The 13,617-nt window shown below is 45.7% G+C and overlaps 1 protein-coding gene across 1 annotated transcript in view; it reads right to left on the bottom strand.

Moving 5' to 3' along the window:
• The window catches only part of JAM2 (junctional adhesion molecule 2), a gene marked incomplete at its 3' end in the record, with an annotated part of 46,602 nt that extends 33,547 nt beyond the window's left edge, over nt 1–13,055 (bottom strand). The window contains exon 1 of the mRNA XM_006035491.3: nt 12,830–13,055. Coding sequence (XP_006035553.3) covers nt 12,830–12,884 — 55 coding nt within the window. The remainder of the gene's footprint in view (nt 1–12,829) is intronic.
• Between the last annotated feature and the right edge of the window lie 562 nt (nt 13,056–13,617).

The raw sequence follows: 13,617 nt of genomic DNA, 5'->3' as shown, positions 1-13,617 counted from the left end.
CCACCCAGAGAGTCGTGGTGGATGGGTCGGTTTCGACCTGGAAGGGTGTGGGAAGTGGGGTCCCACAGGGTTCGGTCCTTGGACCGATACTCTTTAATGTCTTCATCAGTGACTTGGACGAGGGAGTGAAATGTACTCTGTCCAAGTTTGCAGATGACACAAAGCTATGGGGAGATGTGGACATGCCGGAGGGCAGGGAACAGCTGCAAGCAGATCTGGACAGGTTGGACAAGTGGGCAGAAAACAACAGAATGCAGTTCAACAAGGAGAAATGCAAAGTGCTGCACCTAGGGAGGAAAAATGTCCAGCACACCTACAGCCTAGGGAATGACCTGCTGGGTGGCACGGAAGTGGAAAGGGATCTTGGAGTCCTAGTGGACTCCAAGATGAACATGAGTCGGCAGTGTGACGAAGCCATCAAAAAAGCCAATGGCACTTTATCGTGCATCAGCAGATGCATGACGAATAGGTCCAAGGAGGTGATACTTCCCCTCTATCGGGCGCTGGTCAGACCGCAGTTGGAGTACTGCGTGCAATTCTGGGCGCCGCACTTCAAGAGGGATGCGGATAACCTGGAGAGGGTCCAGAGAAGGGCCACTCGTATGGTTAAGGGCCTACAGACCAAGCCTTATGAGGAGAGACTAGAGAAACTGGATCTATTCAGCCTCCGCAAGAGAAGGTTGAGAGGCGACCTTGTGGCTGCCTATAAGTTCATCACGGGGGCACAGAAGGGAATTGGTGAGTATTCACCAAGGCGCCCCCGGGGGTTACAAGAAATAATGGCCACAAGCTAGCAGAGAGCAGATTTAGATTGGACATTAGGAAGAACTTCTTCATAGTTAGAGTGGCCAGGGTCTGGAACGGGCTCCCAAGGGAGGTGGTGCTCTCCCCTACCCTGGGGGTCTTCAAGAGGAGGTTAGATGAGTAGCGAGCTGGGGTCATCTAGACCCAGCACTCTTTCCTGCTTATGCAGGGGGTCGGACTCGATGATCTATTGAGGTCCCTTCCGACCCTAACATCTATGAATCTATGTTTACATATGTATTAAGAAGGCAGGAGCAAGGCACAGGAAGATGGAAAAATGTATAAAAGGAAAATAAAAAAAGACAACAATAGATGACTGATAGGGACTGCAGACTGGCTCAAGTTCCCTAACAACTGAGATTTTTCTAACCAGCTCTACTCAGTGTTCAAGAATATTCCACGTCCTCCAAGAATTTCTCACAGTCAATGTAAAGCACTTATTCTCAACCAAGGTGCACTGAAATCCTTTCAAAGATGCAACGTAATGTTCACACTGTTAGGTGTATGAACATGATTCACAAGATACCATAACTGCAGAGATTTCAAATAAATGCAGAGAATGCATAGTGTCAAAAAGATTTTGACCTGTTATGGACTTTGAGTTCTTTGCAACAGGAGAATTGTTTTATTCTTTTTCTAAGGTCTAAAAAGGAGTGAAAAGTAAGAGCTGGCATTTCCAAGAGGCACCTTCAGATTAACCAGGGGTGCCTTGAGCCTAAGAACTGATGTAGAGTAACCATTGCTTTCAGTCCTTCAAGGCTTAGACTCATCACTGCGAGTAGAAACATAATTAAAGAAATAAGAAAGCATATTCATATGTGCTGCTTCAGGAGGGATTATATTCTGGTTTACTTCTATTATCTTGCCAGTCATTTATAACCAGTGAACGAAGTAGTCATTGACTAGTGTTAAGAATATGGTTAAGAAGAATATGTTTGTTTTCCAACAGGTGATAATTCATCTAGTTTCTATACATGTCTGTTCCAATATGTAGGTCAACCTTTAGCAATGGATATAAACTACTGCTGTTCAAGTCTAAAGAGGCCTGATAACTTGGCAATTTTAAGTGCCACTCTTTTCCATTCAAGTAGTTAGTTGCCCATCTTATTTAGCTATTAGCTTCCTGATATCTTGAAGCTAATGTAGGTTTCTCATCCTTTTGATCCTGTATTTGTTGCAGCAGAAGGTCAGAACCTTACAATAAATATCTTATCAAAGAAGCTTCTGCCATTGGAAGCTTAGCTTAGAGAGAAACAGGACACACCTCCTTTAAATCTTGACCATTGGCCTCCAATTAAACATTGTAGGAATATCTTCAAGGGCCTAATATGCAACTCACTAATGGATCAGCAATTGTAATTAAACCTTACATCTCATACAACATTGTTGTTTTGAACTGCCCATTTTCTCTTTTATCTATTGTATAAACTGAAAAAAAGAAAGAGATGAACTTCACCGTTGATCAGAAAGTAGCAAACCAGCTAACAGTTATTTGGCATACCCTTCTTTTGTCTCTCCCAAGACTTTTAGTTGTTCAATCGACAGAGTTTGGGGAAAGGATTTATTAATTTGGCTTGATTAATAAAACCATGATTTCTAAACCAAGCTTTATGCAATAGAGATCCCTGCACAATGCTCTCTACCAGTGCTAGTCAGCAGAAGACATGGCAGCCTCTTTTAAAGAGTGGTGCTGCTTTAATCAACAGTTTTTGGTGAATACCTGAATTTCTAGGGTGTATGAATTTGTAGCAACTTGTATTTGCCTAGTGCATGGGCAACAAAGATACAGCCCATGGGTGAGATCCCACCCATGAATCCCTATCATCTGGACCATGATGCTGCTTGTGGGTCTCAAACTGATCTATATGCCGCACATGGGGCTGGATGTGGCATGTAGGATATGGTATGCAGGGCCAGTGTGCAGGGCCTGATGATTTTGACACCCCTAGCCTAGTTCCTGTCTTGCAGTGAGACTAGCTGACTGCGGTGTGCCAGGGGTGCAATTATGAGTAGTGCTTTGTTTCAGGTGGGCCTTGTCTGCCTACCTGAGGTGTAAACCACAAAGGCTCGGGCCTTATAAAAAGGCACCCCTTGTAAACAGAGGAGAAGCAAACAAAAGGCACCTAGAGCGTATGTTTTTCCTTCTCACAGCACAGGTGTTTTCCAGGGACCAAGAAAGCACAAATGGAGACTGGATCAGCAGTTGTTACTTGCATGGGATGTGCCATGTTTGTCCGCTTCCCAGAGGACAAATATGACTTAATCTGCACCAAGTGCAGGCTGGTGTCCTTTCTGGAGAAAAAGCACTCATTTGTCATCCATATATTTGTTGTCCTGTGAGGTGTGCTGTTTGCCTACAGCCTATTTTCAAGATGTTACAAACAGATTGCCAGATCTTATCTGTCCCTTGGACCACTACTCCTTTCTGCTTGTTCATGTAGGCACCAATACAGAATGCAAAAGGTAACCTAGTTATGGACAATACAGAAAAGGCTAAATTATTTAATGCCTTTTTTTTTTTTTTTTACTTCAGCCATCTCAAATAAGGTCAGCTAACAGATGGTAAGCATAGCTGGCAGCAAAGATAGGGAAGGAGATGAATAGCTTAAAGTAATGGCAGAAGAGGTTAGGAATTACTTGCTGCTTTCAAATCAGCAGGGCTAGGTGGGATAGCAAGGGGTGGCAATATTTTTGGGCTGTGTGCCAAAAACACCTGCAACCTCAACTTGTGAGATATTGGCATAACAGGGGCTGACAGTGGGGGAGGCACAAAGGGCCCAATCCTTGTTGTGGCAGCACAGCCCCAGCCCCTTCTCTGCCATTTGCTCTGAAGTGCACATACACCTGCTACCAGCAGTGAGCCAGGCCAGGGCTCTGCAGACCCTGGTGCAAGCTGCTTGCAGCCTCTTGGCTGCCTGCCACAGCTGGTTTGGGCTCTGGGCAGGACCCTGCCATCTGCTATGGAGCCCAGGCTGCTCACAGCAGGCAGCAGTGAGGTCTGTGGAACCCTGGTTTGGCTCATTACCGGCAGCAGGTACACACACACACACACACCCCTCGAGGCAGACAGCAGGAAAGGGGCTGGGGCCACACTGCCACAACAATGATTGGGCCCCCTCACAGCTCCCCTGCCATTTGCTCTGAGGCACATGTGCCAAATAAAATGCCTTCTTGTGCCATGCATGCCAGGGGCTGCCTAGCCTTGCCCTAGGGAAGTGAAGGAATTGGTGGAGGTAATTTCAGAGCCACTGGTTATTCTCTTTGAGAACTTGTGGAGTTCAGGTGTGGTATCGGATGACTGGAAAAGGACAAATGAAGTGCCCATCTTTAAGAAAGGGAAGGATGACCTGGGGAATTACAGACCAGTCAGCCTGGCCTCAATACCTAGAGAGATCATGAAGTAGGTCCTCAAGGAACCTACTACGAAGCACTTGGAAAAAGAACAAGGTGATCAGGAATAGCCAGCATGGATTCACCAGTTGTAACTTGATTTCCTTCTATGATAAGGTGATAGGCTTTCTGGATATGGGAAGAACAGTGGATGTGGTATATCTTGACTTCAGGAAGGCTTTTGACGCTGTCTCCCACAACATTTCTTTTTAACAAGCTAAAAAATAAAAAGACAGACTAGACGTAAATACAGTAAGGTGAATACACTGTTTGGATCATCAATTGCTCAATGTCTAGATGGGAGAAAGTATCAAGTGGGACCCCCAAGGGGGCTGTCCTGGGACAGATATTGTTTAACATCTTCATTAACAATTTGGACAATAAGATTGAGTGCACACTTAGCAAATCTGTGGGTAACACCAAGTTGGGAGGAGCCGGAGAAAACTAGAGAAATCGTTCAAACCAAATCAGATGAGATTCAACAAGGACAAGTGCAAAGTCCTGCACTTGGAATGGAATAATTACACGCACAAATACAGACTGGGGAACTATTGGCTACACTGTGGTACTGCAGGGGACCTGGGGGTTACAGTGGACCATCAACTAAGTACAAGCCAAAAGGACAAAAAAGCCAACAGCATACTAGCTTGAATTATTAGGAACGTCACCACAAAAATCAAGGGAAGTGATTCTTCTGCTCTATTTGGTACTGCTGACCCTCACCTGGAGTACTGCATCCAATTTTGAGCCCCACACTTCAAGAAAGATGTGGACAGATTGGGGGTGGCAGAAAGAGAGTCCACTAGAGAGCAACACAAATGATTAGAGGCCTGGAAAACATAAGTTACAAGTTAAGGCTGAAAGAGCTAGGGGTATCTAGCCTGAAGAAAAGAAAACCAAGTGTGTGGTGGGGGTGCGGTTATTAACAGTCTTCAAATACCTGAAGGGCATTACAAACGATGGAGGCAGACTGAAAGGCCTCAAATTGCAGCAGAAGAAATACTGGTTGGAGACTGGGTGGTCAGGCATTGGAACAAGCTCCCTAGAGAAACGGTAGAATCTCCAATCCTGGAAATTTTCAAAAGCAGGCTAGGCAGACACTTGACAGAAGGTTTAGTTGTGACTGATCCTGCCTTGAGAAAGGGGCTGGACTAGATGAAGTCTCTTCCAGCCTGAGTCTCTTAAGTAGGACAGAAGTGGAAGAAGTACAAAGATCATGCACAAATATGAGATGGTATTAATGGGGGGGGTTTAATACTCCAGATAGCTGCTGGAAAAATAACACAGCAAAACATGAAATTTCAACTCAGCTATCCCAAACCTACATTGGTTCTGTGAACTGCCAGGAAGGAATACATCCTTATACTTCCAATAGTTAAAGTAGATCATGTGGAATACAAGGAGTCTCAGCAAGAAGAATTCTGTTGCTACAGTTGTTTTCCAGAGTAAATTTTGATGAGCTATTCCAGACAACTCTAATATATAACTAGAGATAGTCTTCCATGACAAAAATGATGGTTGAATTCATTCATTAAAAAACAAATTCATCATTGTGTGAACTGCTGTCATTCTGAATATGCGTTTAAATGAACCTAGGCAGACAAGGTTCCTTGGGTGAATTTGATATCTTTTATTAGACCAACCCAAATGGTTGGAGAATAGTTATTAAGCAAGCTTTCGGGTTCAAAAACCCTTCGTCAGGCTCAGGAAGCTGCAGCAGTTGGTGTGTGCTCTTCTTGGATGGAATGAAAAGTAAACAAGCCAGGGGCTGGGCTGGGCTGGGGAGTCAGTTGCCAGGCAGATTATAATGTATTAAAAATCCAATGTCTATGTTTAGTCCCTGATCTCTAGTATCCAGCAGGTTGATGAAATGGAGCTCATAGGCTCGTCTCTGGGATGTGTTGTGTAAATTTCCCTTGAGGATCAGGACTGAGAGATTGGAGAGAGAGTGGCCCTCCTGTGAGAAATGTGGCCCCACCGGTAACTGGTTGTTTCTGTCTTTGATGGATTTCCGGTGTGCGTTCATTCTGGTGCGCAGTTGTTGTCTGGTCTCTCCTACATATCTTCCATCAGGGCATTTGGTGCATTGGATGAGGTATACTACATTCCTGGAGGTGCAGCTGTAAGATCCTGGGATGCTGATGGCTCTGTTGTGGGGTGTAGTAATAGTGGGGGTGGTGGAGATGTGGGGGCAGGTTTTGCATTTCTTGTCATGGCACGGTCTGGCAACTGACTCCCCAGCCCAGCCCAGCCCCTGGCTTGTTTACTTTTCATTCCATCCAAGAAGAGCACACACCAACTGCTGCAGCTTCCTGAGCCTGACGAAGGGTTTTTGAACCCGAAAGCTTGCTTAATAACTATTCTCCAACCATTTGGGTTGGTCTAATAAAAGATATCAAATTCACCCAAGGAACCTTGTCTGCCTATATCCTTAGACCAACACGGCTACAACTGAAACCCCTGCAACATGTTTAAATGAACCTATGCGTTTAAATGAACTGGACTCATCTCCGTTTTTGTTAGATAATGAGGCCAAAGCAAGCCTCCCTCATTCTTGTTCAAAAATAGGTGCTCCTTAAAAAGGATCCTTAAATGGATTTGAGAGATGGAATCTCTTAAGTGGATGGATGGACTCTGTTCCTCCCCTCCCCCCATCGTGTATTCCGGTGTCAATAAAAGAGATGAAAAAGTTGTTACGTTACAGTTGGCATGTTTATACATTTACTCTGCCTTCTCATTCCATCAAACTCTCAGTCTTTCTGCAGGTTAGTCAGACACTAATAGTTGATCTGTGGGCTGAAGAATTTTAAGACCGATTCTCTTACAAGGAAAACTGAAGCTACATTATTACAAACTGTCCTGAGTTTGATTCCATCCTTCCTGCTAACTTATATCTTTAGGAGCAGGTACACTGGTATATTTCTATAAACTTGTAGTTTTTAAACAAGTTATGAAAAGGAATCCTTGTCCTTTTTAAAAATGGTATCTCTCTCTCTCTCTCCTTTTGAGGCCATGGTATTAGGTATGTTTTCATAGCAATAAGATGTAACATTGAGGTGCCTCTCCAGTTCATGGGGTACCTCCCATTAGATGGAACACCCTACCATAGGGAACATGCCATCACCATGGCTATTTTCTCAGGGAACAGATTCTGGGGGAACTCCCTAACAACGAGCAGCTAACCAACAAAAAGTGACCTGGACCAATCTCTACATCTCTAGTTGCTCGTTACAGGCACTTAACAAGAACCTAAATTCCAGGTAAGATCCTCAGAAGAAGCCACACATAAGCACATCATATTTGTAAGATTTAAAAAATAATTATTCTATACGTGGGATAATTCTGGTTATATTAAGTTGAAAGTCTGGCAGAAAACAAAGTCCAGAAAAGAGGAAAAAAAGCAAGTATTATTACAACAGCTGAGAAAAATAAGGAAACAGCAGAAGTCGTAGTTGAGCATTTATCTTTAAATTTTCCCTTTGTGCATGGAATATCCCTTTTAGGATGATTTAACTTTAAATGACAGGACATGAATACATACTGAAAATAGCTTTCCTCAGAACTTACAACGAAAAGTTCCTGTTCAGGTTGTTCCAGTATATAGAAATTGCTCACACCTTTTTTCCTTTATGCTGCATCATCCAAGCCACGTCACAGAACGTGTGCCATGTCCTGTGTTTCCATACAGGACAGGGTTGCCAACTCTGACTGAAGCTATTCCAGGAGATTTTTTTCCTCAACATGACATAGTGTCATTAATTGAATGTATTTTCTTAAAATAGCCTATTAAAATCTCCCGGATTGCTTTCAACAGTCACTGAAAGATCAATGACTGGGAGTCTGTCAGAATCGGCAACATGGGAGAGTTGGCAACCCTAATACAGGAAGAGTAAGAAACTATACTGGTATACTGAAAGAAAGCTTCTAAAAATTGTGGCCATAATTGTGGCATAATTATATTTCAGCGTTAAAAAACAGAAACAAAACAAATTACCAAAAAAAAATCCTAATCACCCCCACCAAAAAACAATTACTTCCCCCTATAGCAAAAACAGGTATCCTTTTATGGTTGTTAGTGGCTAATGTGGCATAGTCAGCATACTCCATTATACCTCCAGATTGTTTTCAAAGGGTTAAACTCTGGCTAGGTCCATCCCTTGCCCTTAGGAGATGTGCCATCTTTCCTAAATAAAGTGATTACAACTGTACTGGCAGGGTAGGGAAGCCCTTGCTAGAGGTCCTTCACTTTGGCTGCTCCTCTCTGCAGGTTCAGCCTTGGAAGTCTCAACTCTGCTCACCACCTCAAATGTGACTCGCAACTCCCTTCTAAGTTCATTAAAACTTACTTGACCCCTAGTACAAGTTAGAACAACAGAGGCATGAACAGTCAGGGCTTAACCCCAAAGAGCCACAAGCCAGGGGGTCAGGAATAGACAAAGTCAGGGGTCAGAAGCAGGGGTCCAGACTGGAGCAAGGTGTCAGCAGTAACGAAGCAGGGATCCAAGCTATCAGAAATGATAAGTCAGAAGCCCAAAATTAAACAAAGAAGCTTCTGCTCTGTTGAGTAGCCTGCTAGGTAGTGCAAGAGCTGCTGCTTGTAAGCAGACAACCATGCTCATGCAGGCAATTGGGTTTACATGGAAGTAACTGGGCCACAGGCAGTCATGCCCACTCAAACAAGGCCAGCTGGAAGTTAATTAGCCAGCCTGGTTCCCTGACTCCTGACACTTGGCTTAGATTGCAATGACCTCTTCCCCAGACTTCATGAAGGTTGCTCAAAACCTGAAAGGTGCTCTCATTTCTCTGGACTATAGAAGTTGAGCAAATAAAATGATCTCACTTCACAGATAGTTTTTTTTTTTTCCATCACATTTTATCTGCAAGGTGTTTTGACATAGTCACTCCATATTTGGTAAAAAGGCACTGGTAACGCCCGAGTGCAAATAAGACTATTTTCAAGAACTAGAAGTACGCGTTCTGAGATTATTCAGTTCTGAATTAAAAGTGTTTTTCTATGATTCTATCAGACTAGCTCTCCGAGTTTCAATTGCAACTTGGAAAATTTACTGAACATATTCTTTACTGTCTTTTATGATCCTTATGTGGCCAGAGTATCTGGTGAAAATGAAAGGAGAATCAGATTCAGAAAAATGTAATTTCATTTACTTCAGTGAAGTTACTCCTCAGATACACCTGCATGAGGAAAGTCAGATTAATGATTTTGGGATGCTTTATAAAGAGATCTGGTGCACTTGCACATTCAGTAGTGCTTGTCCACCAGTCCACTAACAATACTAGTAGGATGATTACGCTCATTCCTGTAGATCTGTATCTGCTACCTGGAGAACTCAGGAGCCCTATGAGGACTCTGGGGTACTATCACACCACCTGAAGAATACCAACTCTTAAGGAGTTTACTCTGGCATCATCAGTATACATAGGGTAAGGTTTGCCACATCCCTGCAACTTCAGTCAGTTCTCTACTCCCACCCATCCAAAAGGGAGATTTGAAGAAAAAAAAAAAAGGCGCATTAAGATGGAGGGAAAACTGTGACTGTGTATCACAGTTTAAAAGAACATGGATGTTCTTTTAAACCTCTTTCCAAAAACTAGAAAGGCAGGAAGTTAAATTAAGGGTAGGCCCCCACCAAAAGAAACTGACCACCAAACCCCATACTTGACCACAAATATAGAAAGACTGATTTATTAGGTGTATAAGTCTTACCGACAGAAGTATTAGGAGAATGAGAAAAGGGAAGAACCAATACTGTGTACGACCGTGGCCATCTTTTTCATCTCTGACCCAACCCCACCACTAAAGGAAACCGAAGACTTCATTTCCTTCCATGTTCAGACAGGACAGGGACAACCATGTAGATGGAAACCTCAGAGACTACTATTGATATATAAGGATATACCTCAGAAGGTATAACCATAGCTGGCCATGTTAAATTAGCAAGATTCTGCTACAAACATCCCAAACATCCCAAGACTGTTTATATAATAAGAAACAGATATTAAATCTCCTTGCTAAAGTGAGAACATTTAAGGAGGCACCAGGATGCCTGATACGATATCTTGGGCATGCAGTAAAATAAGTTCTACACATGATACTGTCTTATCAGATGCCTGACATATTTTGCTGCATTTTAATCTACCGTTTATCTACAGCTGTGTTTTCATATCTTCTGGTATCTCACACTTACTTTCAGCCTGCCCTCTAGATCAGGCAAGCTTTTTCAGATTCATTTTATTATGCCCTTTCTTGTTCTTTTTTAGTGAGCTGAGAAAATGATTCAAAAGTAACAAAAACACCTGTGCTGGTTTCTGAACTTGCAAGATCCAGTTTTGTTTTTCTATTGGCATAATGCATTCAAACCACTTCACAGAAATGCAAAAATATTTGGCTCCCACCTGTTAATTTCTAGGAAAAAATAATATTCGGAAAAGCTGCATTACTGGGTAAAAGCACTATCATGGTTAACCACAAGCCTGCTTAACAGGCTGCATATGAGTGTGGAGCTCCAACAACCGTAGTTGAACATCAGATCAGGTCCCAAGAGACCCAAGCTATTGTTCTCCTTGACTGCCGGCATCTAAAAGCTAAAATATGTATTGAACAAAGAAAGAGCAAACAATAGCTTCACTATATGCTCCCCGCAGTTGTGCTGAAGCTATCGTTTGTTCTTCTTTCTATGCTGGGTACATATTTTGGCTTCGGCTGCTGGAGTCAAGGAGAAGAATAGTTTCAGACTCTGGGGTCTGACCTGAAGCTGTACTAAAGCTACCTAGGACTATAAGCAGCTATGGGGATTAAAGGAATGCAGAAATCAGCTCGGTATTAAGAAAGGCAACATTTGCATTATACTGCTGATTACACCAAGCGCCACTCAGCTTCCACCGGGATGGCAGCAGCAACAAGAACCTAGGGGACAACTAAGCAGGTTGGTTTCATGGGGAAAAAGCTGCTTGAGTTTCTAATTGCTCTGCTGGATGTCTTCCAGTGTCACCAGTATGTTCCTCCGGGTTGCTACAGCACCCAGGGGTGCCTTGAGATCCTTTCAAAAGCAATGTGAGCCCTGTTAGGGTGAGACACCCCCCCCTCCCAATGGCAAGAGAACCACAGAGATTTTTAAGGCCTGGCTAAACAAAGCCTCAGCTGGGATGATCTAGTTAAGGATGGTCCTGCTTTGAACAGTGTTGGACTACATCAGTGTTTCTCAACCCATGGGTTGCAACCCAAAAGCAGGTTGCAAGAATATATGAAAGAGTCATGAACAAACTTTAAAAATGGATCAACCAACTTAAAAAATGGATTCTCCTTTAAAGGAGAAAAAAATGTGGGAAACCATGGCTTTCCTCTTGCAGGCTGGCGGAGTCCTAGCCTCTAAGGGGCTGCTTGGGGCTCTCCATGCCTCGCATACACTCACCCCCTGCCCCACACACTGCAGGGCTGGGGCCTGGAACAGGGGCAGTGGCTCAGGAGCGAGCAGCATTGGGTCAGGACTGTCCATCGATGTTTACACATGGGTCCCAATACAAAAAAGGTTGAGAACGACTGCACTAGATAACCTGCTGATGTCCGTTCCAACCTTCATGTTCTAGGAATCGAATGATTTTGAAGAGGGAGTTTAAGTTAGAGAAAAATGCTCTCAGGAGCAGGGCAGTAAAGCACTGGAAAAGAGAGACTTTTCAGTGGTAGCAGATGACAGAGGTGGCACAGTCACCCACCCCCGCAATCTTCAAAAAGCATCTTTCCACTCGCCTTGCTAGGGTCATCTGACCCCAGCAGTCTTTCCTGCCTAAGTGCAGGGGGACTGAACCTGATGCTGGGGCTGGGAAGGGACCTTACAAGATCATCTATAAAACAAGGAGTAACGGTCTCAAGCTGCAGCAAGGGAAGTTGAGGTTGGATATTAGGAAAAACTTTCTCCCTAGGAATGTAGTGAAACATGGGAACCGGCTCCCCAGAGACCGCGGTGATGCGTGCACCCCCTGTCAGGCTACACTCCCCACTCAAGCGATGGGCAGGGGTGCAGGTGGGAGCGCCAGTGCCCCCCTGCAAGTGCCAGCTGGGGAGTGGGGACTTGCAGGGGAGTCGTGCAATCAGCCAGGGGAGACCCAGGCAACATTGGGGGGGTGGGGGGATATCATGTGCCCCCCTGACTAAGGCAGCACCAGTCCCCCATGCCCAGAGAGGTGGCAGACTCTCCATCCTTGGAGGCCTGCTATGACAAAGCTTTGTCTGGAATGACTTAGTTGGGGCTGGTCCTGCTTGGAGCAGGGGGCTGCACTAAATGACCTGCACAGGTCCCTTCCCACTCTCCTTTTCCCCTAGGGCTCTGGAGCAGCTGCTGCCTGGAGGCAGAAGTGCCATGAAACATGAAAACGAAAACGAGAGCGTGAAAACAAGCAAGCAAGCAGCATTTGTTACCCCTCCCTCTCCAGGACCCTGCGGCTGCGAGGCGTGAGGGGGCGGCAGGGACCCCGCCGCCGCACCGGCCGTCCCGCGCTCCCTGCCCGAGCGGCGGAGGGAGGCGAAGAGCGGGACCCCCCCCACCCGGCTCTCCCGGCCCGTGCACGGCTGGAGGGGTCCCAGCAAGGCCCCCGGGAGGGAGGGAAGCACGCCACTTACAGCTAAGAGCCCCCAAGGCGCCGAGCAGGAGCAGGAGGCAGGGGCGACTCGCCATCTTCCCAGCTGCAGCCGCTCTGCGGCCGCGGGACGCTGCTAATGAGGCGGCGGCTGCTCCGGGCTCGGGCTCCTGCGCGGCGGGACCCCCGCCGCAGCCCCGGGAAAGGCAGCCGCGGGCAGCGTCCGGCGCGGCGCCGGGGGCGGGGGACGAGACAAAGGAGCGGCCCCTGCTCCTCGGGGCGGCGCTGCTCCGCGCCTCCCGTGGCCTCGGGCCAGCCCCAGGGGTGGGATGGGCGCCACTAGCTGGGAGCAGAGCCCCTCTCCCTCGTCCCAGTCAGCCCCGCTGGGCGAGGGTCTCCGCGGAGATGGGAGCGCTTGTATCAGACCGACTAACTTGGGGGGGGGAGTTCTTCTGCCAGCTTCGAGGCGTTAGCACCCTTCTTCAGGCAGTAGGAATATCCAGGAGCCTCTGATAACAAAAAAATAAATAGAAATCCCTAATTTGGGGTTAAAAAAGGTAAGCCAAACTCTACATTTTTCCATGATCAAAATGAACCGCCACTAGTGTATAGATACATAGATTCCTAGACATTAGGGCTGGAAGGGACCTCAGAAAAAAGATCAGTGACCCCCCCCCCCTGCCCCAAGGGCAGGAAGTCAGCTGGGGTCATAGGATCCCAGCAAGAAAAGCATCCAAATGTCTCTTGAAGGCGTTCAAGGTAGGTGTTTGAACCACCTCCGGTGGCAGGCTGTTCCAGGCCTTGGAGGCTCAGTTCTTTCTTATGTCCAGC

The sequence above is a fragment of the Alligator sinensis genome, unplaced genomic scaffold, assembly GCF_000455745.1.
Source record: "Alligator sinensis unplaced genomic scaffold, ASM45574v1 scaffold203_3, whole genome shotgun sequence".
NCBI lineage: Eukaryota > Metazoa > Chordata > Crocodylia > Alligatoridae > Alligator > Alligator sinensis.
This window is presented reverse-complemented; position numbering and strand designations above follow the sequence as displayed.